At 43.9% G+C, this 26,662-nt stretch overlaps 1 protein-coding gene across 2 annotated transcripts in view; it reads left to right on the forward strand.

Annotated features, from left to right (window-relative positions):
* Positions 1-17,898: 17,898 nt before the first annotated feature.
* Positions 17,899-26,662, forward strand: part of PIK3CG (phosphatidylinositol-4,5-bisphosphate 3-kinase catalytic subunit gamma) — a 35,274-nt gene continuing 26,510 nt past the window's right edge. The window contains exons 1-2 of one of the 2 annotated variants that reach the window (XM_030015365.2): positions 17,899-18,082; positions 24,332-26,347. In XM_030015365.2, coding sequence (XP_029871225.1) covers positions 24,344-26,347 — 2,004 coding nt within the window. In that variant the 5' untranslated portion in view covers positions 17,899-18,082; positions 24,332-24,343. Of the gene's footprint in view, positions 18,083-22,769; positions 23,098-24,331; positions 26,348-26,662 lie in introns of those variants that run through there. The other variant, XM_030015366.2, reaches the window with a different exon arrangement.

The following is a 26,662-nucleotide window of genomic DNA, read 5'->3' on the forward strand; positions in this document are numbered from 1 at the left end:
CGTATTTCGAATGCTACTCAATGCAATTCTAGTTCAAAACGCCTGAATTGAGAGTTATCACCTTCCCAGAATATTCTAATAATTTATAGTTTGGTAACACTTGGTTGACAGTATTCTTTATAATCCATTTTAAATTATTGTGAAGTTACGTCAGCTCATAATAAATATCTAAACTGGATAATTTGAACACATTAATTATTTCGACCGTTTTCGAGAATATTGTTATAAAGAAAGAATAAAAATAGATTGATAATACCTAGAGAACTGGGCTTTTAGATTGTACGTTTTAAAATGAAAGAAAAGATTCTCCGTAGCTGTAGATACTCTTCATTTCAGTACAGACACACTGACTGATACTAGCTGAGGTTTTGACCCTATACGTGATCTGCATTATTATTAAGTCTCTCCTCAAAAGACAATAATATTCAAGGCAAGTTCATCCTCGGTGAACCTGCAATGGCTCCACGTGGATGAGTAGCTCATTTACCAGTGTTTTTAAATTATCTTTCAGAAATGCAGTGAATTACTTAATGTGTTTATTCTCACAGAGGCATATACATATTACGAACGCTATCAACCAGCAATTGCAGTAAATATTTTCCAAAATATACAAGTGCCCCAAACTTCCATTATAAAGTGAAAAAGTCGTCAAAGTTAACAAATCGTCTATATTCGATCCCCATTCCCCTCAGCTACCTTTGGAAGGCTCCTCCAAATAAGAAATGGTAGTGGTTTAATCTTTTACTAATTTCATTAAACCCATGCTAAGCCCTAGCGCAGTCACTCGCTCCGGTTTATGTGTGGCGTGTTTCAGTTTATTTTATACCGGCTCCTATTCCATTTAAGTTCAATGAGCCATCTTTGCTCACATTTAAGAGTACTCACATAAGGCTTAGCACTGCTTTAATAAAAGCCACCTAATTAAGCCAGAATTTTCACTGTCCATTAGCATTCTCTTACATCAGCATTTAGAGTCCTATGGTTTTGACACTAGGAGCCTAAAGTTGAAGTCCCAATGCGTTGTCTGGAGGGAGCTGCTCAGTGCTCAGTGCTTAACATTTGCAATTCATGGCCTGAGCCATTAATTATTCCTTTGCATGCAAGAAGAACTGCAAATGTCCTATCACTTTGGAAAAAGTGGTCATTATTTAGAAGTGTAAATGAAGATGCCAGAGGCTAACCTCAAATCCTGTCTGAAACAAAGACTGGCATCTTTAATCTCTGGACTGTACCAATGGATTGGACACATTGTAACAGAAAAATACCACATTTATTCTCAGCATTACATATTACATGCCCTAGATCTATTTTTGCTTTCATATTCCTCATATTCTTCATTCCTTTTCTAGATTCTTCCTAATCCAAATTCTTCCTAATCGTCCCTCCCTGACTGAAAGCTGAATCACTGAAATTCCTGCTCATTTGCTTCCTGCCAAAATGAGCTGGTATTTCCAAAAGCACCCTTCCTCCCAGTGACTAATATGTTACAATACAGGTTTGCTTTGCTTGCTGCGTGTTCTGTTTTGTCCCACAATGGTTATACAATTAAACAATTTAGTTACAAAGTGAATAAGACAATATGCAGATCTTGATATGTACATGGCATGTATGTGACAATAGCGAAGGAAAAACAAATCAGGAAAGAAACAGTAGAAAAAACTGGAAAGCTGAGACTCCAGGACTGATGTAAAAATTGTCGATAATGAAGAAAATGAAAATGATTGCCTGATACAATCTGCATTTGCATAAAATTTGGAGGAAAAAAATAAACCTACAGTCTATCTCACCATGGCAGAGACTATAGAATGGTTTTCCCCAGTGACAGGTGTTTCCTAGCAGAAAGCTCTTGTGCCAGGAAAGGTTAAAACACATGAAGATGGAGAGTTGGCCAATTACAGAAAAGTGGAAGGATTAGAAAGGGATTACAAAATGAGCAGAGAAAGACAAGTAGATTGCAAGGGACTGGCTCACCTGATGGCAAACTAAATCAGACACATTTAAAATTGCTAAAGTGTCTGATGCAGGCTAGCTGTCAGGGTGAATACAGGCATTTAATCCATTTATCTCCACTGATTTTAGAAGAATTTTATTAATAGTTTGGATGAGAGTCCTCTGGGAGTCCTGATTAAACTGAAATTAATTCTATCACAGGTGTAGATAAGTTTTCAGTCAGAACTGATAGTTTCTTTCAGCCAGTCTCTTCTTTAAATTAATGTCCATTGGTTATGTGATACCCAGAGCAGCAGTGGAGAGATCTGTAGCAAAAACAAATCGGTCATTGCTAAATCAGTTCAGCTCCTGTGCAGCCTTCTCCAGTCCCTCCTCATGGACTATCTTCCCATACATTAGCTTTCCTAGAAGTCACTGATCACTTCATATGTGTGTTCAAATCCTTATTTACTTCCACTTTGAACAACATCTCCAGGTTCTGATCCAGAGATCCACCATTTAGTTATGGCCAGTAAAAAAGGCATTATTTTCAGCACTATGTCACGTGCTGATATTAAAAATGAATGAACCTAGAAAAACTAGGTAAAAGACTTCTCACTGGGAAACCATTTGGATATACAGCTGCTAGTACAGACTAGAGCTACTGGTTATCTGGCATATCCATGTTTAACTTCTAACTCCTCCATTATCACTTTTTAACGCAGTTCCCTCAAACTATGGCTAACATAGTGTAGGATTCCTGTAGTACAGGTCTTTGGCACTACTGCATTTTGTAGAGCTGCCTAATATCGCACTGGTACAAAAACATGATCCATGGTCTCCCAAAACTGTTTTAAGCCCTGAGCTGTTACCTACTTTGGATTTATCACCAAAATAACCATTCTGAAAATCCTGAGGTCTGCAGCAAGATGAAATATTTTTGAAATTTTGAAAATACCTTCGGGATAAAAAACCTCTTTCCTGCCCAAGCTCAGTTGACATGAAAATATACTTCACCATGTCTAACAGTTTCTGCATTTGAAATGCAGAGCTCTGTAAGACGACAGGAATGGTGTCGAGGGCAGCACGGGCAGGCTGTTCCACCAGGGAAGACGTGGAGGCCAGGAGCTGAGGGTGACAGCAATGCGGGCAGGAGCACTGCCTCACCAGTGAGGCGTGGGAAGCTGAGTCAGCGAGTCCAGGTCAGGAGCGGGTCTGGAGGCAGTGACGAGAGTCAGCCTCAGGCCACCCATCAGCCGGGAAGTCTGTTGTGATGCAGCAGGACTGAGGCCAAACCAGGGAGTCAAGCCAAGCCAGGGAATCGAGCCAAGCCAGGGAGTCAAGGTCCAGGTCAGAATGAGAAGGTACGAGGGGAGGTGCAGACGCAGCTGCTACGCAGCTGTGAGGTAGCGCAAGCAGCACCAGGAAAAAGGGCATTAACTTAAAAGCAGCTCCCAAGGGAAGGAGGAGCAGGCCCTCTCTCTTCATTGCCTTCACAGCAGCTCTTACAGTGAAGAGGCTGTGCTTCACTCAGCCAGCCAAACTCCTTGGAGCTGGGGGAGGCACTGAGGGCTCTGACAATGGCGTATTGGGATAGACTGAAGGTCTGTCTGTGATAGTGGCCAGCTGTGGAAAAGAACTGGCTTCAGCCTCTTTGTTTTGCTTTGTAGGCCAGGCACTCTCACTGAACAAGAAGCTCTGCTCCTAGCTGTCTTTGTATTTTCTTCTCCCCTCACACCCAAGTAAAGAGAGGCAGAAACAAGGAGGAAAAAAACCAGCACCACTATGGCTGCAGCCCTCAGTGTCCCCACCACCAGCATCAACACTGTGAGAACTGCCACCACCATCTTCTGAAGTTTCCCATTATGTTTGGGAAGAGCCAAGGGCTCTGCAACTACTGCTGCACCCAACACCTTAGTACAGCAAAACCTACAAGTCATTGCCTGAAGAAATAGCTCCCACCATTCCCAAATTTTCCTCTGTGTCCCCAAGGGCTATCGGGCTCAGCCTCATTTTCTTAAGCGTATCACCACCCTTCTCAGCTACTGCTTCTTCTGTTCTTCCACCTATTGCCTCCTTTTTTAGCACAAACAAAAGCCATTTGCCTTTCATTTCCCCTCTCTATATTGTTTCTTTTGCATGCAGTTCCTCCTGCTCTCAATCTGTTTTCATTTTCTTCTTTGCCTTTTTTTTTCATTTTTCTTTCATCTGTCACCAAACCATGTCATTTCTTTCCACCTGTCTACAGGCAAAGGGTGAGTTGCATTGTATCAGAGTGCACCTCTTGGCTCCTGTCACTTGACATGGTTAGGTGGTGGTATTGGTGGAGGTTCAGCTAGCACTGGTAACAGAAGTGGTACAAATTCAGCTGCAAGGTGGAAATTGTGTAGTGCTGTGGTAGTGCCTCTCTTTTCCTTCTCTGTGCAAGTGTTGTGAGGATGCAAGAAAAAAACTCCAGTCCACTCATACATGCCTCCGCTTCCATCTGTTTGTTTGTGCTGGATGCTGAGGGAGGGAAGATCCTCTAATCACAGGTGGTGGCAAGCAGTGGCCAGCAGCTGCACGAGCAACCATCTTGGGTGCTGTTTCTCTGGAGCAACAAAGGGGCCACAGAATTCTCCATGACTGTGGTCAGGCTTCCCCTAACTTAGCCATGTGAATTTTTAGCATTCACAACATCACCTGGCCAGGAACAATGTGGGTCTCCTGTGCAATGAACATGGTCTGGAAACAAGCAGCTGGGATGATTACTTGGGAAAGGACTGCAAGGAGAATATACAGCAGTTTAAGGAGACCTACGGAAAGGCTAAGTGCGATAGTCCAGAAGAACCTAATGTTATGAAGGAATAGACCACATTACCAGTACCACAAACTCACCGTCTAAATGTATCCAGTGCACAGCACAGGGCCAAAGGCATTATAAAGAGGAGGAGATCAAGAGTGAAACTGGATGTATTGCAGTGTGTTAACCAGAAATGTGTGGTTCAATCATACCTTTTTAGAAGGAGCATTTGTAGCTGCTGTTGGTGAAGACATTCTCCCTAGCTTCACAAACACCGTACAAAAGATGTGATGCCTCTAAATGGCTGTGGCCTTCCTTGCACTGCAATGGCAACCGCTTGCAAAGCACCATGGCAGTACTTTCAGGTAGGCAGCAGTGCACACACTACTGTCATCCCTTTGCTATGTATGTATTTGTATACTACAAAAGTATGTATTTGCATAGCATGCAAGCAAAGTTCCTGAAATAAGATTAATCATAGCCAGTCAGTGAGGGGCAAATCCTTTCTGTGCTTGTGTTTGAATTCATTGGCTTTGGTGTAGTGCTGGACTGCGTGTTAAGGGTACCTCTTCTCTAGTATCTATTGTGACAACTCTTCCTAAATCTTTGGGTAGCACGAGACTTAGCAAGCTGCGGATCAAACATCCTCCTCTCTCCAAGGGGCAAATGAGTCCAGGTGATACATTATTTAAGTGAAAAGGCATTATTAGTAAAGGACAGGAGACCAAAATAGAAAATACCAGCATGCAACTATAAATCCATCCTTTGAATACAACGTACAGGTCAATAGCTTTGGTATAGCAGATCTAGAAAAGTTACAAGGATGAAATTTAACATGATGAAGAAGCAATGGGATGGTTTCTGTACAAGGAATAAGTTCTTGGACTTCTAGCCTGTGACAAATAGGTTTATGGCAGAAGGAGAAAATCATGAATGCATGGGAAAGACAAATGGGGAATGGTTATGTGCTGTCCCTCCTAATATGAGACCTAGAAGGCATAAAATCAAATCCTCAGGTGGCAAAAAAAAGAGACACTTTTCTATGCAGTGCATAATTAAGCAGTGGAACTAATTGCAAGATGCCATGGGTTTCAAAAGCTTACATGATTCAAAGAACAATTAGACAAATTCATGGCTGAAAATAATCTACCAAGCACTATTAAAAGAAATCATACCACAGGATCAGGCCTTGGTCTGGATGTGCTAGTGAGAAGCCTGGTTGTCTCCCCAGGATGAAGCCCAGGGGATAGCTGGGAGATGATGATCCTCCTCCAGGTACATAAGTGGCAGTTGCTGTACTGATGATGATGAAAATAATAATTAACAGTACAAGGCTAGATAAAATTACAGTTCTGAAGGATACTGCAACAGGGTGGATCTAATTTGAGGGTGGGAAGCATGGCAGAGACAGGGGTCCAGGGTTCCCCTCTAGCACGTGAAAAGTAAACCCTGTAAGGAACCTTGTGATCTTTGTGTACAAACTTTGCACTTATTAATTTAAAAAGGAATAAATATTGGTAAAAGTCATCTGTCATGATTGCTGTAACCCATAAGCAGGCCTCAAAGACTATAATTAGAAGGGGGGGGGGGGGGGGAGAATAAAAGGAGATTCTTACCATAACCAGTTTTAACTGGGAATATGTTAATACAAGGTGGTACCTGCCGAACAAAGTAGTTTAACAAGAAGAAATAGAAACCTAGAAGGCTGATAAAAATATCCAACTTGTCTTGTCCTAATGCATCAAGTGAAGGATGTAATCACATACTTATTTTAGGCATCTAAGTTAGATGCTGAAAAGTCCATGGAAAATGCATAACTCTTCAATTAAAAGAAAAATTGTAGCCTTCTAGTTTCAAATGCTCTGAATTTGTGTTTAAAACAGGCTAAGGTAGATAGTGTGCATGCCCCAGGATGACATTGTTGTATTTTCCCAGGCACTTATGTACAATGTGCATTTCCATTTTCTAAGCATTACCTGTACTGAGGTGACACAAGGGAATTCTTCTGCGTCCACTACAAGCAGGAAAAATATTAAAGGTCAGTAATGAGACAGTCATCATACTTCACCCAAGATAAATGGACATCAGGATCAGCACAAAGCAAAGGGAGAACAAAAGAGATACCACCCTGAAGAGATGCCTGTCACTTCCCTAAAGATTTTTTGACAGAATGGGGGCAGGTGCTGAACAAATATTCGCTCTGGTTACCTGTGGGAAACACTGGAAAAATCCTGGAATCAGGCATCCTGTGCGCCAGGACAGGCAGATGTGTCCTGGGCCATCCACCTGTGCTCAGTAAACCTCCCTACACTGAGTGTTGCTCTGAAACTAAGGCCACCCTTAGGATGCTGTGCTTCAGTTAATGCCAAACAGCTGCAATCCAATTTTGAGTTCAGTGTACACATTTGTAGCTAGCTGTTTTCAGCTGGCTAGCTGTCTGCCTGCAAAGATTCCAGTAATATCAAAGTTAGTTTATTAACACTGAATTTCTTAACAAATGGATTTGGTTATGTGACACGTGGATGTATGAGCACTTGCAAAAAAATGCAAGGCATTGAATCCAAACCATAAAATAGCTACCTATCTTAAAGTATCATAATACTTAATAAGACAACTGACTGAAAAGGAATGGGAATATGCTCCAAAGGGTCAATTCATGCTTCTACCTACCCATACAGATTTTCTGGAAAACTTTTTAATCCAACAAGGCTTTTGGGGGGTTTTGGTATTATTCTAAATGTATTTAAAACTTACTAATGGAGGCCTAACTTTTTAAGTTTCCATCTTTCAACTTAAGGCTAGAGGTTTCTTAAAACATTCAATTTGCTCCAGAAAAGACTAGCATTGAAACTTCATATTGTTCTCCAGAAACTGTGACTTCTTCTTTTTAAAATACCATTTCCCATAAGTCAGCATGCAGTTCTACTGGCATGCTTTTCTTTCTCTTTCTTTGAACACAGTATAACTTGATCCCCTTCTTATGTTACTGGAAAAGTATTTATGTTTCATAACCATTTGGCTTATTTTACTGAACTTAATAATATTTGCTGTATCCAGTTTGCTAATATCTTGACTAGGATCTTTACATCTGAATTTAATAATAACTTTGTCCTGTACTCTGCTTTCCTGTGTTAGGGATAACTATTGTCTTATGAGCTTGAATAGAAGCTGGCTCATCAGCTCCCCATCAGATCCACTGGCGCTGTGAGTGTGCAGAGTTCTACTATCCTGCATGGTGATATTCTGGCAGATAATGTTCTGTCATAGATTCTAATATTCTAATATTCTGTCATTGCGTCTAATAACTGGAGTGACGGTAGCCTGCATTTAAGAGCCACCCTGTCAAGCAAAGCATGTTCCTCAGTGCTGATTTCAGACTGACCTCGTATGTGAGGGAGACCTATATGTTACTGGCCTTAAGATGTCAGCAGTCTCACCGGTCTGTGCAGCACCCCTGGATAAGTGAGTTTTGCCGGCCACCCCCAGCTGTAGCCCTGGCAGAGGCAAGTTGGGGAGTTGTCGGAGACCCCAGGTCCACATCTGAGCTCCTTACTTAACCCCAGCTGTCTGCTCAATTCTGGCAAAGCCTTGGCTCAAAACGTGGTGGGCAGCTGACAGGCAGCTCCGGCACAGGCACCTCTGACAGATCGAGCTCTCGCGTGGAGCCCGTCCTGAGCAAGAGGGGTCCCTCTCTTTCCTGTCACGCTCCTCTCTGCCAAGCTGTGTCCAGAACCAGATTTAGGTGCTTACACGACACAGTTTACATGGTGACTTAGTGGGATGTGAAAGTTCTGGTTACGCTCAGTTTGGATGGCACATGTAGTCGTTAGCACAGATGTGGTAAAACCATGTCACCAACTCTCTTCCCTAAACACACAAATCCTTTGCATTTCCATACCCTGAGGATCTTAAATTACTTCAGATATTAAAGAATGAAAACACAGAAGAGCCCCGCGGGCCACTTTGGTGAGTAACGTTATTCTCCGCATCCCATGGATGAACGAGAGACAGGTGGAGACAGAAAGCCAAAGACCGTCCTTGCAATCACGCTGGAAGCACGATGAAGACCCAGATCCATCAGCTCCCGAGTTCCCTCAGAAAAATTCTCCGTCTTCCAGTTTTATTTCCAGGGGACATGAAAACGAGAAGGAAGAGGACACACTCCTTAAAACTCCCGGCTAGAAGGCGCAGCTTTCCCCGAGCGTGTTTTCCTCAGGCCCACCGCCACGGCAGCCCAGGCCCCTTGAGACGGGGACCCTCCCCGCCGCAGCAGGGACGCGCTGTCACCCGCCTCCCGCGGGCGCCCGGGCGGCGAGGCCCTGCCCCGGCCGCACAGGTCCGTGCGGCGGGACGCGGACCAAACCCCGTGTGCCGCGGGCGCGGGGCCGGCAGAGAGGGAGGAGGGGGCCGGGAGAGAGGAGGAGGGGGCCGGGAGAGAGGAGGAGGGCCCCGGCCGCCGCCGCCGCCGCCGCCGCCCGGGAGCCAGAGCGGGAGCCGGAGCCGGGGCCGGGGCCGGGGCCGCGGTGATGTTCCTGCCGGCCCAGCAGGTGTCACCACAGCACCAGGGTGGCCTCTGCTCCGGCGGCATGACGCAATGCCGGCGCGGGCCGGGCGGGTGGTGACGTCACGTCCGCGGCCGGTGACGCAGGCGGGCGCGGGCAGCCCTCGCGGCCGGGCGAAGGCAACGGGCGCCTCCTCCGGAGTCTGTAGGAGCGACTTCGTTTTGCGGCCTTCGGCCAGGCCACGGTTGCCGTTACTTACGGCGTCGTAGCAGGGCGCTGACGCTTGGGGAAGGGTCAGGGCCCCGCCGCGGTGGGTGAACCTGCCGAATTGCCTAGGCAGAAAGTTGGGGGTGAGGGGCATGTTTCTGGATGGGATGGCAGGTCAGAGAGGTTGGGTACCAAAGCTCACGCACAGTGAAGTCACAGAGAGCGTTTGTGGTCAACGGCACAGCTGAAAGGCCTAGGTTCATGCCAGCTAAGGTAGTCACCACAGATAGACACGCATCTCTGAAGACTGATTTAAATCTTCCTCCATGGCCCGAATCAGGACGTGTCTTCAATTTCCTGGCAAGTTACAGTGCCAGAAGTGCACATGTATCTCCCCAAGTGCATCAAACACGAGACCTTCCCTTCTCCCTGACTGCAGGACCTGTGACGGATTTGCTTATCTCAGAAATCCACAGTGTTTCAACATACATAATTTGTTTAAATGGGATTATCAGACTAACTCAGATTCAAACAGCTGGTTTTTTCCCTAATCACTAATGAAGAGAATCCTTGCTTTTTGTACTCCTCCTTTCATGGAATTAAGGCTGGATAACAGGGTAATGCCAAGTCCCTTTGAAATGACTGCCAACACAAACACTACCACCATTGCACATGTACCCTGTGTGCATAAAATCAGATCCTTTCTGGACCTCCAGTGTTCTTAGCTCTGCACTTTTCATCCCTTAACTACATGGAACTCTAAAATAATTTTTTTTTCCTGTGCATTGATGATGTGTTATGTAAATAATGTTTTTGTTAATTAAAGATGGCTTGTATAGTCCATTGGCCTCCATACATTTTATCTGCCATAAGTTTCAGTGAGGTTAGTTCATGGTACATGGTTCACACAAGCTAAATCTGGGATTTCAGATCAATCAGCTTTTGACACATCTTCACTCTTAGCAGACAGACACTGCCCTGAGTATCTTGCTGTTTATCTAAGTGAAACTGAGAGAGTCAACTCAGCCAACACTGTTCTTTCCTGAGCTGTTCACATAGGCAACTCCTGTACTGAGCATGTCACAGTCATGCCATGGTCTTCTGGTCTGCTTCCCCTCATCAGTACCCTCCCGGATGCAAATCCTCAACTCCTAAACTCCCAGCAACACCTTTTCAAAGGTCTCTTTCATCTACAGCTATTGTGATGCCAATTACCTGAAACAGGCAAAAATAAGGAAAAGGATGAACCAAAACATGGTTGCCACCTCCAGTGCTCAGTCTGTGATGATACAGGAGTCATTACACTCTTCTGAGGATCAATTTTTAATGGGACAAAAGCCTGAGAAGCCCCATCCTCTACACAGGTGCTGACACCCAAGGGAACATGCGGCCTTGTGCCAGCAGGTCACCCTTCCTCAGGGCCAGCTCCGCAGCACTGATCCAATACTCACCATCCTCGTTTGTAAGGACCGGCTTTCTACCACATCTGCAGCCACTTCTCAGGGGCAGGCCCTGCAGTGCCTGCTATCCCAGTACGAGCAACTTCTGTGCCTAAAACAAGCTCTGCTACATAGCCTTCTGTGGCCCACCAAGGGAATCACCTCTTCCTAAGGGATTTTCAAAGTACTGCTTTCAAAGTCACTCATTCATTTGGGTGTGTAACACAACCCTAATATCAATCATTCTTCCATGGCATCCTCCTGTCCTCCTCCTCTGGACATAGCACGGATTCACCTTCCATGCACCTATTTTCTTCTCTTTAATGGAATCCAGGAAGAGTCCAAGGACAATCTGGAGTATTTTGGATCATCTGAGACCAGAGAAGGAATACCCTTCTTGTATCCTCCCATGTGTCCCTCATCTCTATATCCTTACTCTTGTCAACCTACCAGACACTTTTGGGGTACTGTTGTACTTTGGAAAGACTGCAGCATCTGGTCTATCCAGTACTAGGTCATCTTCTTCAAGGAGGAAAATCACAGCATCTCAGCCAAAGCATTTTGTTATTGGAGGCACATGGGAAAAATACTGGGAAAGAACATCAGCTTCCCCGAGAAGAACAATTGCTCCCTGCTGGGATGAAACACAAGGCTCCTGCATGTCTGCCTCATTATGTGAATTTAGGAAGACTTCCCGTAGCTTCTGAAATGCATCAAAGAGACACCGAACATCGTTCAAGAGATTAATATTGTGGGCTATGTCTGTTCAGTAGCTGATAGACAACCAGACGAACAACTATGAAGAGATCCAACTCCATGCCCTGCCTGTTTGCAGCCACATAGCTGCATGCAGGCAAGCTGGCCTAACGAAGCCTGGAGGTACATCAGTCTGACCAGCGTACCTGGGAGCACTGTGTTCTACATGCTCTAGAAAGCATGATCTGTCCATCTGCCACATTTTAACTGCAACAATAAGAGACATTAAAAGTTTCTATCACACCCGTCTAGCTGATAGTTGAGGCAGCGTGATGCGGGCTGAGTCATGGTGCAGAGACAGACATTGCTACATTGGCTTTGGGGTGCAGAACTGCAGATCAAGGGAGAATAAGGCACAGCTTACTTTCCTGGGCACAGGGAGCATGTGAAGAGCAGGCTCTGACCAGCACTTTGCAGCAGTTACTGCCTTCCACGAGGCACCAGGATAGTCCCACCCAAACTGGGCTCAGTTACCACGTCCTCCCCTGCTGAACAGCTCGGGCTTCATGCTGTAAAACAGAAAAGACTAAAGAAGCTTCACAAAAGTTTGCTGGAGAGCCCTGGCTTTCCACTGCAGGCAGGAAAGTACGGGGACATGCATTTTATAGGTAGTGTAATATTTGTGATCGTAACTCAGGGAATCCTAAAATACATGGGATGTCTGGCAATACTCACTGTTTTATTTGGGTGATGCTCCCATGTTTGTCTCTAACCATCCCTAGCAGACATAGACAATGGAAGACCATGTATACAGACCAGATTGCCACACGATGAGGCACTAATATCCACAGCATAGCGCTGCCCTCATTTTCTGTGTAAGCATTGACACTTCCCATGCTACTGGTTCCCAGCTTTTCTTAGCTTTTCATTTCTAGGAAGGAAGTATACAAAGTTCCAGGTCTGAATCTGGCTTTTTACTCTTTGTGGTTGTGCTGGCTGGCTGTCAAGGCTTTGATTTGTCTGTAAAGACAGAAGGTCTATATTCCAATGTGAGGATAGCTGTTTATTTAGCAAGCTACCACTATGATGAGGTACTGTCTCCTGCATATGAAGTGCTGTCACGGATGCGACCCCGGCACCCCAATGGGATCCTCAGCACGCAGATGGGATCCCCAGCCTCCTCCTAAAAGAAAGAGACCTGCCCACAGGCTCTCCGTACAAGGGATTCAGCTCTTTGTAATGAAATCCTCTTATTCGGTCCAGAAAAACCCAAATGTGGTGATCTTCTGGGCACTCTGCTAAGGCCACCTGTTAAAGCTGTTGGAGAAGTTTAAGGGTATGTTTCCAGAAAAGATCAGGCTGGGAAACAGCTTTCTTTGTAGCTGATTTTGTATTCAACTAAACTCTGTGGAACAAATATATTCCTACTTGAATGTCTTTTTAGTACACCCGAGTACTATGACAGCAGATCAATTAGCCTGCAGGGTGCCTGGAACTCTGGTAAGAAACACTTCTGTGTGTAAAGGATATGTTATTTCAATATAGAGAAAGAGGCAATGAGGTAGTTTAAAGGGAAAGCATTTTACATTACTCACTCACAACAACAAAAATACAGAAATCCTTCAATAAAAGTCTACCCTTACATAACTCATATGCAATGCAAATATATTTACCTTGTCACAGACAGGAAGATGCACCAACAAATAAGCATAGAGCTGAGCAAATTTTCAAAGATTAAGAACAATAAATATCACGACAGGAAGATAACACAGCAACACAGTTCAGAGAGCTTGTCTAGAAAAACCTCATAATCTCTTGGCAGCAAATTAGACTCATTCTTTTCAGTGTCAGAAACTTTCAGAGACTGAGGAAATCCCATCTGTACCTTATATTTAGGAGTACTTAATATAATGCTATTAGACTAGAGGCCTTGTTGGAAGTGTGAGCTCCTTTTCTTTATATTTCTATTTCTGACCTCTTTCATTTTCCCTGTCAAGTCCCAACACCACAAGATGATGCAATATTGCATCACCGCCTAATACTGAGACCTCTGACAGCAGCCACAAAAACTTGGGAGTTTCTCCACCCTTATGAATAACCAGTGGTCTTAAAGATCTGCTTACACACACTCTGCTACCACGAGGAGTACATCTCTCTCTCTGACAAACTCATACACATGTGAACAGACAAAAATAGGTATTCAAGCCAGTAAGAGGTATTACATGAGTTTTACATCTCAGCTGATGTGTGTGTATGTATGCGGTACAGAGGAAACAGCTTGCACTCCTACCCTGTGCTTTAAATACCTATTCTGAAGTGTAAGAGCCTAAATCAGTAAAATGGGAGACAAAGCCTTCAGCAGATGTATCTCAGAAGGCTTCTGAACACCTGCTGTTTCCTGTTTTGAAAGCTTTAGATGTTTGAAGTGAGGGATTTTGTGCAGAATCTTGATCACCAGGAGCACTGACCTAGCAGGAGAAAAGGAAAAAATGGGTATATTTTGGCAGAGAGGGGACTAGAGATAGGCAAGACTCCTCTTTTCCTTGCTTGAGCTTTCCTGACTCTGCTCTGCCTACAGAGGTTCACAGAGGTCATTCTGGATCAGGGCACAGGGCTCCTCTCACGCCCAGCAGATCTTAAAAGATTCCCCTGGATGCCTCCCCCTGGGAACCCAAGCTCACGCAGGAGACACCTTACAGAGGATTTAACTGCCTGCTGGCATCCCTTCAGAGGGATGCAGCAAGAGCTCACCCTTAATTTGCTCTTCTTCTCGATCCCCCCTAGTGCCCCAGGGCCTTCTACTGCTTCCCCAAGCAATGACCCAAAAACAGCATAAAAAGAGATGGGCTGCCTTTCCCATGAAATAAAGCTGTGAATGGAGGACAGATCTGCAGGCAACACTTAGCTATCAGTTATATCCATTACACGAGCAGCCACCATACCTAGAACATGATGCAAAAGCCAAACTAAAACCCAGCTCACTCCTCCTCTGCTTGCTGGCAAGTTATAGCAAGAAGAAAAACTTATTTTTTATACCAAATCTACCATATGATCATGCATATGGACCAAGCAACTGCAATGATATTAACACAACTGATCGCATATTTACATGATCAGTTTTCAGAGCAGAGCTCTAAAATAAAGGGATTCTGACAATTTATTTTAAATCCTGCACTGAATGCATCATAAAGGGCTTACAACCCAATTAGAAAATTCCAGTTTATAAATTCTCCAAGAAAGGAGAAAGCTACCTACCATTCCATCAGGAAGCATGATGTATCCCGCAATGTTTTTTTTAATTTTCTTTACATAAGGAAGCAATTACAAAACTGAATGTAGCTATTGCTGGGATTAGGCAAGCAGGCTCTGGCTTTGTTGGTACAAGACCTACAAAGCTTCTGCATTTAATTTTTTTCTCTGCTGGCAGTATAGAAAATAAAAACAACCCAAAGTATTAGATACTATTTCCTAAATTGCAGTGAACCCAATCTGTCAATGACAACAGAACATTTGCATCCAGTTCCAACATATGTCAGTATATAAAATTGTTGCTGAGCATTTAATGTGGCTGTTACTCTTTATCGCAGTTCTCCATGAAACAACATAAAAACTGATGTTTGTGCAGAGGACACAAAAGATACCATCTTATATTTTTCAATATCTAAAACTCCTATTTAAGATCATGACAGCCATTCCTTGTCATATTTTTATTACAGCTGAAAGATAAAGGAAATAATTGCATTTTGACTGCACCCCACAAGATCATATTAGCAAAATGATTGCTTCTTTGCATGACTAATTTTGATTAAATCAGCTTCATTTAAATATCAAATTGTGTTCTTCACCTTCCTTCATTAAGCTATGGTATTCCTGACTGTTTTAAAATTCCATTTTTTATATGGTAAAATGTGCATTTCCATTTATTGTACAGGCTGTTCTTGACTGAAAAAAAAAACAAACCAACAGATAATTTATGGGAAAGGGTTTAAGTCACATTTGGAAATCAACAGGAATAAAATAATGTTAAAATGTGTATTTCCAAAGAATATACAACCTATAAGGAGAGCATCCTTGGCAATAAGAAAATTTGTATTACTTGATTTGCCACAAAAGGCAATAAAGAAAATTGTGCTGCATATAGAGGAGCTGAAGATTAACTGCAAAAATGTAATATTTTATTAACTTACTAAATCCTGAAAAGACAAAGATTTTCAGTTTACCTCTTCTCAAATATAATACTTGAAATAATTTATTCTTTCATTGCAAATAACATTATCCTGACTTATAGCTGTTTAAAAAATATTTTATACAATTCTGGCTGAAGTCAACACAAAACGTGTCATTTGCTCTGGCTGTAAATTATTCCCTCTATAACTGCCTTTTGACAAATGACAGTCTTTTTTATTCAGCTGCTCAAATCTCCGTATGTTTGTGCATCTCCAAATAAAGTCCATGGATTTTAACAGGATTAGTCACCAAACTGGCTACACTTGTGTTCCTGGAGTGATCCATCTGGGGATCCAGCCAACAACAACAAAAAAAGGCTTCCTATTTTGATAAGGTTTTTTAATCTCTTTTAAAGCATTCAGTAATACACATGCTGTGCAAAGCTGAACTTCTTTGACCGGTATTACCTATTATATCAGGGAAAACCAAGCACGAAGTGAGTCTTCACTGCGTTTCCCCTACGCTGCACAGACATCACGTGAAGGTTGTTAAAGGTTTTTACTTTGCTTTCATCTTTGTAAAAAGGGGAACTTGAGGCCAGTACAGAGTTATGATTTCTTATAGCCACAGTTCAGTGTAACATATATTCATTTTGAAACTCCATGTTTATACAATAGTTTTGCAATTACTTTCTGCTTCAGGCTGGTATTATGATTCTTAATGTTGTTATGCAAACGATTTTTTAAGTCAAAAGAAATCCACTGCTATAGTGACAATTACTTTTTATAATAGCATCTGTGTGAGTAACATACTAGCTATTTCCTTTTGATATTTTCTTTCTATGGAAGTTAATAATGTGTACCTAGAAAAATCAAATTCATTTTTATAGCATTTGTGGCAGTCTGTGGTCTTGTAAAGCGCTCCCTGAAGATGTAACCTTGTCAGCATGGCTTTCAGGGTGAGTGTGCAGGCTCCGTGCCGTACAGGGTTCACCTGTGAATCTCATTGCAAGATCAGGGTCAAAAAAGGTCTCGGCACAATCACAGAAAGGGTTTTGCTGTTCATTCCAAAAAAGAGCCATGGAGATACAAACACTCGGCTGCGTTCAGAGCCAAACAGCCAGCAGCCAGGGTAAGGAAAGAGTGGTGAGTGGGAGTTGTTTGTTTGTTTGAATTGGAAGTGAATGGTTATGCCTGAGCTGCATTTGGAGTCCTGGCACCGTAAGGCTGATGAATTAATCCTCCTGCTGTGGGCAGCCTTGGCAAGGCCTTAGCTGGAGTACTACTATGTCCAGTTTTGTGCAGTGCCTTCCAAAAACGACGTGGCCCATTTGGCAAGAGCCTGGAGGCAAGCTACAGGAATCGCAGGAGGTCTGAGGAACATGACCTAAAAGGAGGGAGCCAGGACTGCCCAGTCTGGAGATGGGAAAACAGCACGAAAACAAGAACGTAGCACCTTTCAACAAAAAGTAGCTGCAAAAAAAGAGGAGTAAGACAAGAGGCTAAACCTGTAGGAGTAGACATTTAATAAGACAGCAAGAAAAGTCTTTCCGAAGGAGAAGGCCACTGCGTGCCAGAGCAGATTGCCATCACCGGGGGGGTTTGAGGACAGCATAGACAAACGGACTTTGTCCTCGCCCGAGCGCCCGGCGGGACCGGGCCGGGCCCCGGCCCTGGCTGCCGGCAGCGCGGCGGGGGGTGGCCGCTCAGCCGCAGCGCGCGGATGGGCACGCCAGCGTTCGGGGACCCTGGGCCATGAGCCCCTCTGGAAGCTGCTTCCAGAGAGGTTTCCGCTGCCTGTGCCGGCACCAGGACAGGTTCTGCGTGCCTCGTGCTGGCGATTACACCACACTAAGGCTGCGGTGCTTTACCCTGAGAGGGGATATATCCCCGCTCCGGCTGATGTGGCCGCATCGGGCCAGCGGGTCCCAGACGGCGGAGGGCTGCCCGCTGCCTCCAGGCGGCAAGGCCGGGCACCGCGCCCCGCAGACGCGGGGGGCGTCCGGGCCCAGCGCCGGCCCCTTCCCCGGGCCCCCGCCTCGCTGGGGGCAAGGGGCCCGGCCCCGGCGCCCGGCTCGGCGGGCAGCGGCGAGGGCCGGGCGCAGCGGCGGGGGCCGGGGCCGGGCGACCCGGGGCCGCGGCGGGGCCGGGCGGCGGCTGCCGAGCGGGGCGGGGAGGCCCCACAGCCGGTTCCCTCTTTGCCCGGCGTGTGATTGGCGGCGGCTCCGGAGCTGCCTACCGCCGGCCATGGAGCCTCCCCTCCGGCCCCTGGCCCGCTCCGCTTCCTGCTGAGGAAAACACCTGTCCGGGAGCCGGAGCCGGAGCCGGGGCCGGGGCCGGGGCCGCGGCCGCGCCGCTGCGGTGAGTAGCTCCGTCCCGGGGCCCGGCGGGGGTCGCCGGCGGACCCTGCCCTAGGCCGGCGGGGCCCAGCCCTGCCCGAGGCCCGGGCTCGCAGGTGGCGGCGGGGGCGCAGGGCTGGGGCGGCGCGGCCCGGCTCCCCGCGGTGGCGGTGGGCAGACCCGCCCGGCGGGCGCGGGCGCGCCCGCGGCAGGGTGGCGGCGGCGGCCGGCGGCTGCTCCGCCGGGCTGGGCGCGGCGAGGTTTGCCCTCAGGCGGCGACGGCTCCGCTGCTGCTCCCGCGGGCGCTGCGGGGCGGCGCGGCCCCGGCCCCGGCCCCGGCCGCCATCTCGGGGCGGCGGGCGGGCAGGGCGGGCCGGGTGAGGGAGGCAGCCCCGGCCCGCTGCTCGCCGCCGCGTCGGGCCTCCCTCCCGGGCCTGGCGCAGGCGAAGCGCTTCGCCCAGAGCCTCCTTCCAGCAGGGCATGTGTGACTGACGGGAGTCGGCACTGCAGTCTGCAAGGCGAGGGCTGAGCCCCCTGTACGCTGCCCGGTCCTTCGCTCCTTGCGGCCTTGGTCCCCGCTGACGTCCTGGCCCAAGCAAGAGTTGCAGGTTTGACGTAAAACCTGCTGAGGAGGCTCATAGTATGTTGACTAGAACAGTGCAAAGTGAAGGATCACACTAGGCAGTGGTAGCTGTTCCCTCTGGTCTTAACATCTGTGAGTCAGCTCTGCTACAACATAGCTTTTAAGCAATAAATGACTATTTCCTCATCCAGCAAATAATCTCTTGTGTCTACGCGATATGTGTAGACTATAAAACCTTCCCCCATCACAAGCTGCCTGAAATAATAGCTCAGGGCATTCAGGTGTTGGTTGTCAGTGATCACACTGCTAAAGATTACTATTTGAAGAACCGGGCATAAGTTGAAAGGACAGGCTGTATCCAAATAGTGAGTGTGTCCCTGCAGGAGCCGTAGCTGCTATCTCCATGTTTTCCAAACTCTGTAAAGTGATGGTTTAAAGGTAGATTACCATCATTTGTGTAACTCCAGTTAGCTAGAGTTTTACCAAAATTCTTACCTAAATTTTTGGAACCAGCTAGAAGTTACTGTTTGTTCCAGAAGCAACCCCAAATAGATACCTCATGTAGGAACCAAAATACGCAAAGGTCTGTAGTGAAGGCGGGGTGTCCTGAAAATACTATAGCCATAATAGCAGGCAGATTCACTGTGCAGCCTCCTGGTGGAGATGTTCAGCTGTATCTGCTGATTAGTATAGTTTTTGATGAAGAATGTGACTATATTATCTGTGACGTTTACTTGCTGATGGGAAACTGCACTGATTTCATTCCTGTGAGAGCTAGTAGTTGCTAGAGGATTTGACAAAAGAACTGAGCAAAGCAGTTTTTGTTCTCGTGTTCATGTGTAACATGTTAGTGCTGTATTTTGCCCGCATAGTTCAGCACTGGATCATTGTAGATGGAGGGAAGATGTAGTGTACACCTATCCAGCAAATGCAAAGCAGTCGCCTGCTACAGGACAATGCTGGCAAGTAGATGTAGTATGCTGCTTGGAAAACTTGGGGTCGTGTCCTAGGTGGTTTTTTTCATTTATCTTAAAAGTGTGAATGTAAGTAGATTATTATTATATTTGCATAATGTGTGCACGAGGTGATTCTTACTCTGATAGAGAGTTTCTTGCAGGTTATGTTGTCTGGGAAAGAGCTGACACTGAAGTGAAAAGAATAATTTAAAAATAAGGTTTTCACATGGTAGATTAAACCAGAAGCAGAAACTAGTATAGTGTAAGCATAAGAATAACTGGTGAAGACTAAGTAACTGGTAAAACGCTAACAAAGCAGTGATGCTTGACAGATATCTTGAATTTTTTGTAGCAGAATATATGAAGTAATTCATGATAATATCACATTGTCTTTTTAAAGCACCTTTCAACCAGTTTTCTTAAATCTTTTAACAAGTTTACTCATTAATTTATCTCCTAATCCTGCTATGAATTATGTTTCGGTTTCAGTTACCCTAAACTGCCCTGGCTCCATGCCCTTCCCTTCTCTTCCCTCCCCTGCCCTACCACTCCTGCAAGTGATGAGTCAGATCAAGGAACTGATCCAGCTGAAAATTAACCAAATTTTTTTGTTGTTCATGTTATGATCAGTTTGCTGACCTGGGTGATGAGATAGGAACACGACTGGAGACAAAGGCAAGCCTGTTTGCTTGTCTTAGTTACCTTTTACAGGCCCACCTCCTCCTGCTTCATTGCACCCCATCAGGATTCGTGGACCAGTGGTAGGACAGTTCTCCTAATACAGGGAAATTCAGGGTTGATGAGGCTCATTTGAATTAGAAATAAAAGAGAGTGATTTTTTTTTTTTTTGGTGGTGTTGCAGTAGGCATATAGAAACATCAACACTGTAAGTAATGCTTAGGCATGACAAAGGTTTTAGGAAGTTATTTTAAATGATTTTACATTATAAATGTCAAAGTTTTCTGATGCATATGCACAAGGAAATACATGGTTTTGCCATGCCTACACATGGGTCAGCAGAAAATAGATACAATTTGGTGTCACCCTAAGAATGGGGATGTGTGTCTGTCATTCCTGAGACAGATTAGAGGCAATCATCACTCTAAGAATTGGCTTCTGAAGCTGATGAAAAGGGGTCAGAGCTGAACTGGAGATGGAGTTGGACATCTGGACTGGACTAGACATGGCAGGTCACAGCCCAAATGAATGTGGGAGAAGAGACAGTCTTGTATGGGCAGTTACACAAGTGTCACGTGTTTTGCGTTGTATCTGATGCAGTTTGTGGTGGAATATTTGAACCTTTCACAAAAGTGTTCTACCAGTCTTTTTAAGCGGATGACAGCGTCAAGCAATTATGTTCGTTGAGCAGTGTACAAGGTAGTTCTCTGCTGCACGAGGTAGAGATGCTGCTTTTGATTGTCTTGATCAATGGAGTAGTGCTAGAATAGCTTAGCAGGAGATGGAATATTTGTGTGTATATGTCTTTGAAAAATTAAGCGAATAGCACATGGTGGCAAGATGAGGACATTTTAAACTGGCATGCTTTCTTAGGTCGGCAGAACCCCACGAAACTGTGATAAGTCCAGGTTTACTTAATAGGGTCAGCACAACGACTTTTAGAACGAGGGATATTTGGGAAAAACATGTAGCCTGTTGGCATGAAAAAACCGTCGCTGCTAGTTGATTATGTTTAAATGAAGAATAATATGGGACTGTATTACACATTTTAGAAGTTATACTTCAAAGTACAGACTCTGCAAAAGTGTTGCAAAGTCAGGCTCTCCAAAGTCAGGGAATTTCAACACATAGGTTTCGCAAAACATGTTTTCCCCTTAAGCGTTGCTCCTTTTCTTTTCCTACATGTCCAGCTCCTTTTCCTTTTTATGTGAAACCAGCTGCTTCCTTCTCCATCATCCTGGGCACTGCTATTGAGGTTACAGGTGCTCAAGTTTTCCAGCAACTGAGTGCTTTTTTCAGTCGAGAGGAGGACTAGAGAGGAAAGCAGTGTGTAGTGCTGAGATGCCATGGAGACTGTGGCTGGTGAATGCTGACGGGCTGCACATGCGCAGAGGATGAGTGTTGGAGACGTATTGGCCAACATGGGTAGATTTCATAGTGGCGACACAATGTTCAGGGCAACTTGCCACTTCCTTGAGAGATTTCAAATACTGGCTCTAAAAGCTAGAGGGAGCTAGGACAAGGTGTGTTTTCCCCAAACTCACTTCCTGAGAAAAATAACCTCTAAAAAGAAATCAATCTTAGCTGCCAAGCAAAATGATGCTCTGAGAAAGAAAGAAGAGCTATATCTATGGTGGAGGGTATTTCGGTTTTTTCACCTTGGCCAAGTGTTAATTTCAGAGGTTGTGAGTGGCACATTGGAGGCAGGTAGGAGACTATCAGATTATTTTTGGCAATACAGAGGGTCCTTTTTTTTTTTTTTTTCCCCTTTTTAATAAGAAAGGTGTCTTACAAGATAGGAAGTGTGCATATGTTAAAAAAACAAAAGACACCACCGCTTCACTGTTGCTAAAAGACCTTTCAGTTGTTTCATATTTTTTTCTCCTTCTCAAGAGTGATCATTTTTGTAGGATATGTACTGCTGTAGGATGTGTACTGCTTGTTGCTCTTCAAAATGGTCAGTATTTCACTGGAAAAGTCATAAGGAAAAATGATACAGTTAGAGGTTTTTCTATCTTTTCTTTCTATTTGTACATGGTTTCCCAATTTTATTCCTGTGGGGACTTTTTTTAGTAGTAAACCACAAGAATTAGGGTTGAAAGTCCATGGTTTAAATTCTTCCTGAATCTTACATCATCATTTCTAGTGGATTTCACTGTGTGTTTGTAATCATAAATGGGTAAGTTAAAAATACTAGGAGGAAGATTGCCCAGCAGTTCTTTTGCTGAGGTTACCATGCAAGATCCTTGGCAGATACCATCTCCATGTGACGCCTGTACAGACACTGGCTTAAAAAACTCTAATGAATTTAAGTTGGGAGTCCTCAAAGGGCTATCACCATGAAAATAAAAATAAAGAAACATTGCAGATTTAGTTGTCTTTTATCTAGTGTTTTTATTTAGCTTTTATAAAGTAGTTAGGCTCTCCAAAAAGCATTGTTTTTAAAATGTTTTATTTGGATTCATTAGATTTATTGCCTGGATTATTCTTAGCTATTTTTAAAAGGCTGTAAGCATGTCTTCTATGCATGTGTGTTAAAATTAAATTGGTATACTGTTAGTGTATTTTTACTGTTGTAACAGGAAAAGCATTCTGACTTTTTTTAAAATGAGCAATCATATATATAATCAACTTGGTTAAAACTTCCTTCCTGTAAGTGCAGCACTTCCTTTGCATCTGGATATGAGGGCAAGCAAGAAAAGCAGAACAGCTTAAACAAAGAAATTTTTTGTGTGAATGATCTTCCTTTAAAAAAATAGGAACTTCAGAAGTTGAACAAATGAATCGTCTTCAGCAATTCAGCCTTTATTTTATAAGCAGGTAATATTTCCTTGTGCTTTGTCAGTTATAGAGGTGGTGTGTCCACAGTCGTTGCTTTCCGGAACTTGAAAAAAGAGTTTTAGTTAGCATGCTAGGTTGTTTCAGTTTAACCTTTTATATTTTTATCTTCTTGTTTTGTTATCTGCTAAGGCATCGTTACATTGGTTTTAGTTTTTCCAGCAGTTAGAGAAAGATTTTGTGTGTAAAAAGCATTGTCTGGAAAAGAAGTTCAGTATGTTGCTGTACCTTAGCTTGTGCGAGCGCGCTCAGTCAGCACTGCCTTCCTCTTCCAAGCTCTTGGTTAATAATTTCCACTTTAATATTGTTCAAGGGAGATTATCTGTGAGCAACAATATTTTTTGTTTACTGAAAGTTGATAAGGTAGGCTACTTGTGTTCGATGTTGTTTTACAGGTGGCTTAGGTGTGATTTGATGTATAGGGTAATAAATCGGCATCAGCTTGGGAGTTTTTCCTTCCGTAACAAACTAATAGTTTATACTGGAACTGTTTACTTTTAAAATGGATGGAAGTTATCAGTCTGGTGAATGGATTTATTTAAAAGAAGCACATCTAAGGATACGAGGCTTGAATTTAGATGCACATTAAATATCTGTCTTCAGAAGTAGTCCCTGACTTTTGAATCCTAAGGGCTTTTTTTGGTGTAAGTCCAGCATTAAAAAGAGAGGCAGAGGAAAATGGGAATAGGCTCACCTCTGTCCAGTCTGCAAATAAATTGCTTGTTTTCTTACTTGTTGTCATTCCTGCAGCTCGGTGGCATCACATTCAGTTCATACACAGTAGCGTGTCTTTTGATTTGTATGAAAATCCACTTATGTTTGTATCAGCGGCATCAAAACAGATGAGGCAGCAGAAGAATCAGTGCTTGATCAAACAGAAGCGAGAACAAATCTGTATGGAGGAAATATATAGTCAGACTGCTTATCCTCAGTGAAATCTGTGAAGGCTGTTTAAAAGCTCTATTTTAATTATTTAATCATTGGGGGGGTTGTTTGGGTTTTTTTTAATATATTTGGTATTGAATTGAATAGATTACGTCTGAGGTGGTTTATTTAAATCAAATATTTATGATGAGAAATTAAGGGGAAAGGGAAATATAAAAACTGTATACATAGCAGGATTCTGACTGGCCTGTAATTTTAATTAAGAAGACTTAAAAAATAAAAGTAAAGAAAAATGTAAATGAGAAAGTAATCAATTTGTATATTTTGCTAGATTTCTTCTGGCATGGAGTTGGGGGATTATGAACAGCCCGTTGTTATGAGAGAGGAAAACAAACGAAGGAGAAGAAGAATGAAACCTCATTGTACATCGAGTAATTTGTCATCAATGGAACTGATATCCATTGAGTTCATTTTACCTACGAGCAATAAACATACTAAAGTACCGGAAATGATGTTACTCGAAATAGCTGGCAACTGTACAGTTGAGCAAATGAAAGCACAGATTTGGATGCGTGCAATAGAGATGAGTCAAACCACAGACTTCTACCACGCATTCACCCCAGATCAATTTATTCTGCAGTATCAGAAGAAAGGGCAATGGTATGAAATTTATGATAAACATCAAGTATTACAAACATTGGACTGCATATTATACTGGAAAGTGTTACAGAAAAAGGTAGGCAAGATCTATGTTGTCCAGAAACAAAAACCATCAGAAGAAGTTCAGGAATTTCAGCGGCAACTTAACAATTTGATTGGTTATGATGTCACTGATGTAAGCAATGTGCATGATGATGAACTAGAATTTACCCGTCGCAGATTAGTCACTCCACGAATGATAGAGGTAGCCTGTAGAGATCCTAAATTGTATGCAATGCACCCATGGACTACATCTAAGCCACTCCCAGAATATTTATTTAAAAAGATCACTAATAATAACATTTTCATAATCATACATAGAGGAACAACTAGCCAAAAAATTAAAGTGTCAATAGATGACACTCCAGATACGATTCTCCACAGCTTTTTCACAAAAATGGCAAAGAAAAAGTCTTTGATGGACATTCCTGAAGATCATAGTGAACTGGATTTTGTTCTCAGGATTTGTGGCAGAGATGAGTACATTACTGGAGAGACACCAATCAAAGATTTTCACTGGATAAGACAGTGCCTTAAGAATGGGGAAGAAATCCACCTTGTCTTAGACAATCCCCCTGACCCGAATGAGGATGAGGTTCAGAAGGAAGAGTGGCCCCTGGTGGATGACTGTACAGGAGTTACAGGTTATCATGAACAATTGACAATAGATGGAAAAGATCACGAGAGAGTCTTCACTATCTCTTTGTGGGATTGTAATAGGAAATTTAGGGTGAAAATAATTGGCATTGATATCCCAGTTTTACCAAGAAATACTGATCTTACTGTGTTTGTGGAGGCTAACATTCAACACGGGCAGCAGCTCCTTTCACAGAGGAGGACTTCATCGAAGCCTTTTACTGAGGAGGTTCTGTGGAATATTTGGTTGGAGTTTGATATCAAAATCAAGGATTTGCCTAAAGGAGCACTCCTGAATCTTCAGATATACTGCGGCAAAGCACAGGGACTGTCCACAAAGACGAACCTTCCGTCACATGAATCCCCCAACTCTGATTCAAAATGCAAAACTCAGCTTCTCTATTATGTAAATCTTTTGTTGATTGATCACCGTTTCCTGCTACGAAGTGGGGAGTATGTGCTCCACATGTGGAAAATTCCAGGCAAGGGGGAAGAACAAGGAAGTATCAACGCAGACAAACTCACATCAGCAACTAACCCGGATAAAGAAAACTCAATGGCTATCTCTATTGTGCTGGACAAATATTGTCACCCAATTGCCTTGCCCAAGCACAGGATAACATCAGACCCCCAAGGGGATAGGACACGAGCTGAAATGCCCAATCAGCTTCGCAAGCAACTTGAAGAGATCATAGCAACTGACCCACTTAATCCACTTTCTCCTGAAGACAAAGAACTGTTGTGGCACTTTAGATATGAAAGCATAAAGCACCCCAAGGCATATCCTAAGCTGCTTAGCTCTGTGAAATGGGGACAACAAGAAATAGTGGCCAAAACGTACCAGTTGCTAGCTAAAAAGGAGGTTTGGGATCAAAGCACTTTAGATGTTGGACTCACAATGCAACTTCTGGACTGTAACTTTTCGGATGAAAATGTCCGAGCAATGGCAGTTCAAAAACTGGAAAGTTTAGAAGATGATGATGTTCTTCATTATCTTTTACAACTTGTGCAGGTAAGGTGTATTTGCATTCTTGAACTCTGCCTTCCGGGAATATTTGCATTACCCCATCATCATTCGTGTCTTAGTAGGTCTAGTTAGTAATCCCTGGTTTTGAAGTCTTCAGTGTTTAGTCAAAGCAGTGGTAATAACCAAATTAACCTAAACCACACTTTCTACATTTGCCTTTTGCCTGTGTTGTCATTTTTGTGTTACCATTGCCTTGTGTCTTACAATTTGTGTCTTGGGTTTACAGTAGTATGTTTTTCTGGAAATTGTCAACATTAGCACGGCTATGATGGGAGCAAATCCTAACTGTGCTGTCTCTAA

The sequence above is a fragment of the Aquila chrysaetos genome, chromosome 5, assembly GCF_900496995.4.
Source record: "Aquila chrysaetos chrysaetos chromosome 5, bAquChr1.4, whole genome shotgun sequence".
NCBI classification, from domain to species: Eukaryota; Metazoa; Chordata; class Aves; order Accipitriformes; family Accipitridae; genus Aquila; species Aquila chrysaetos.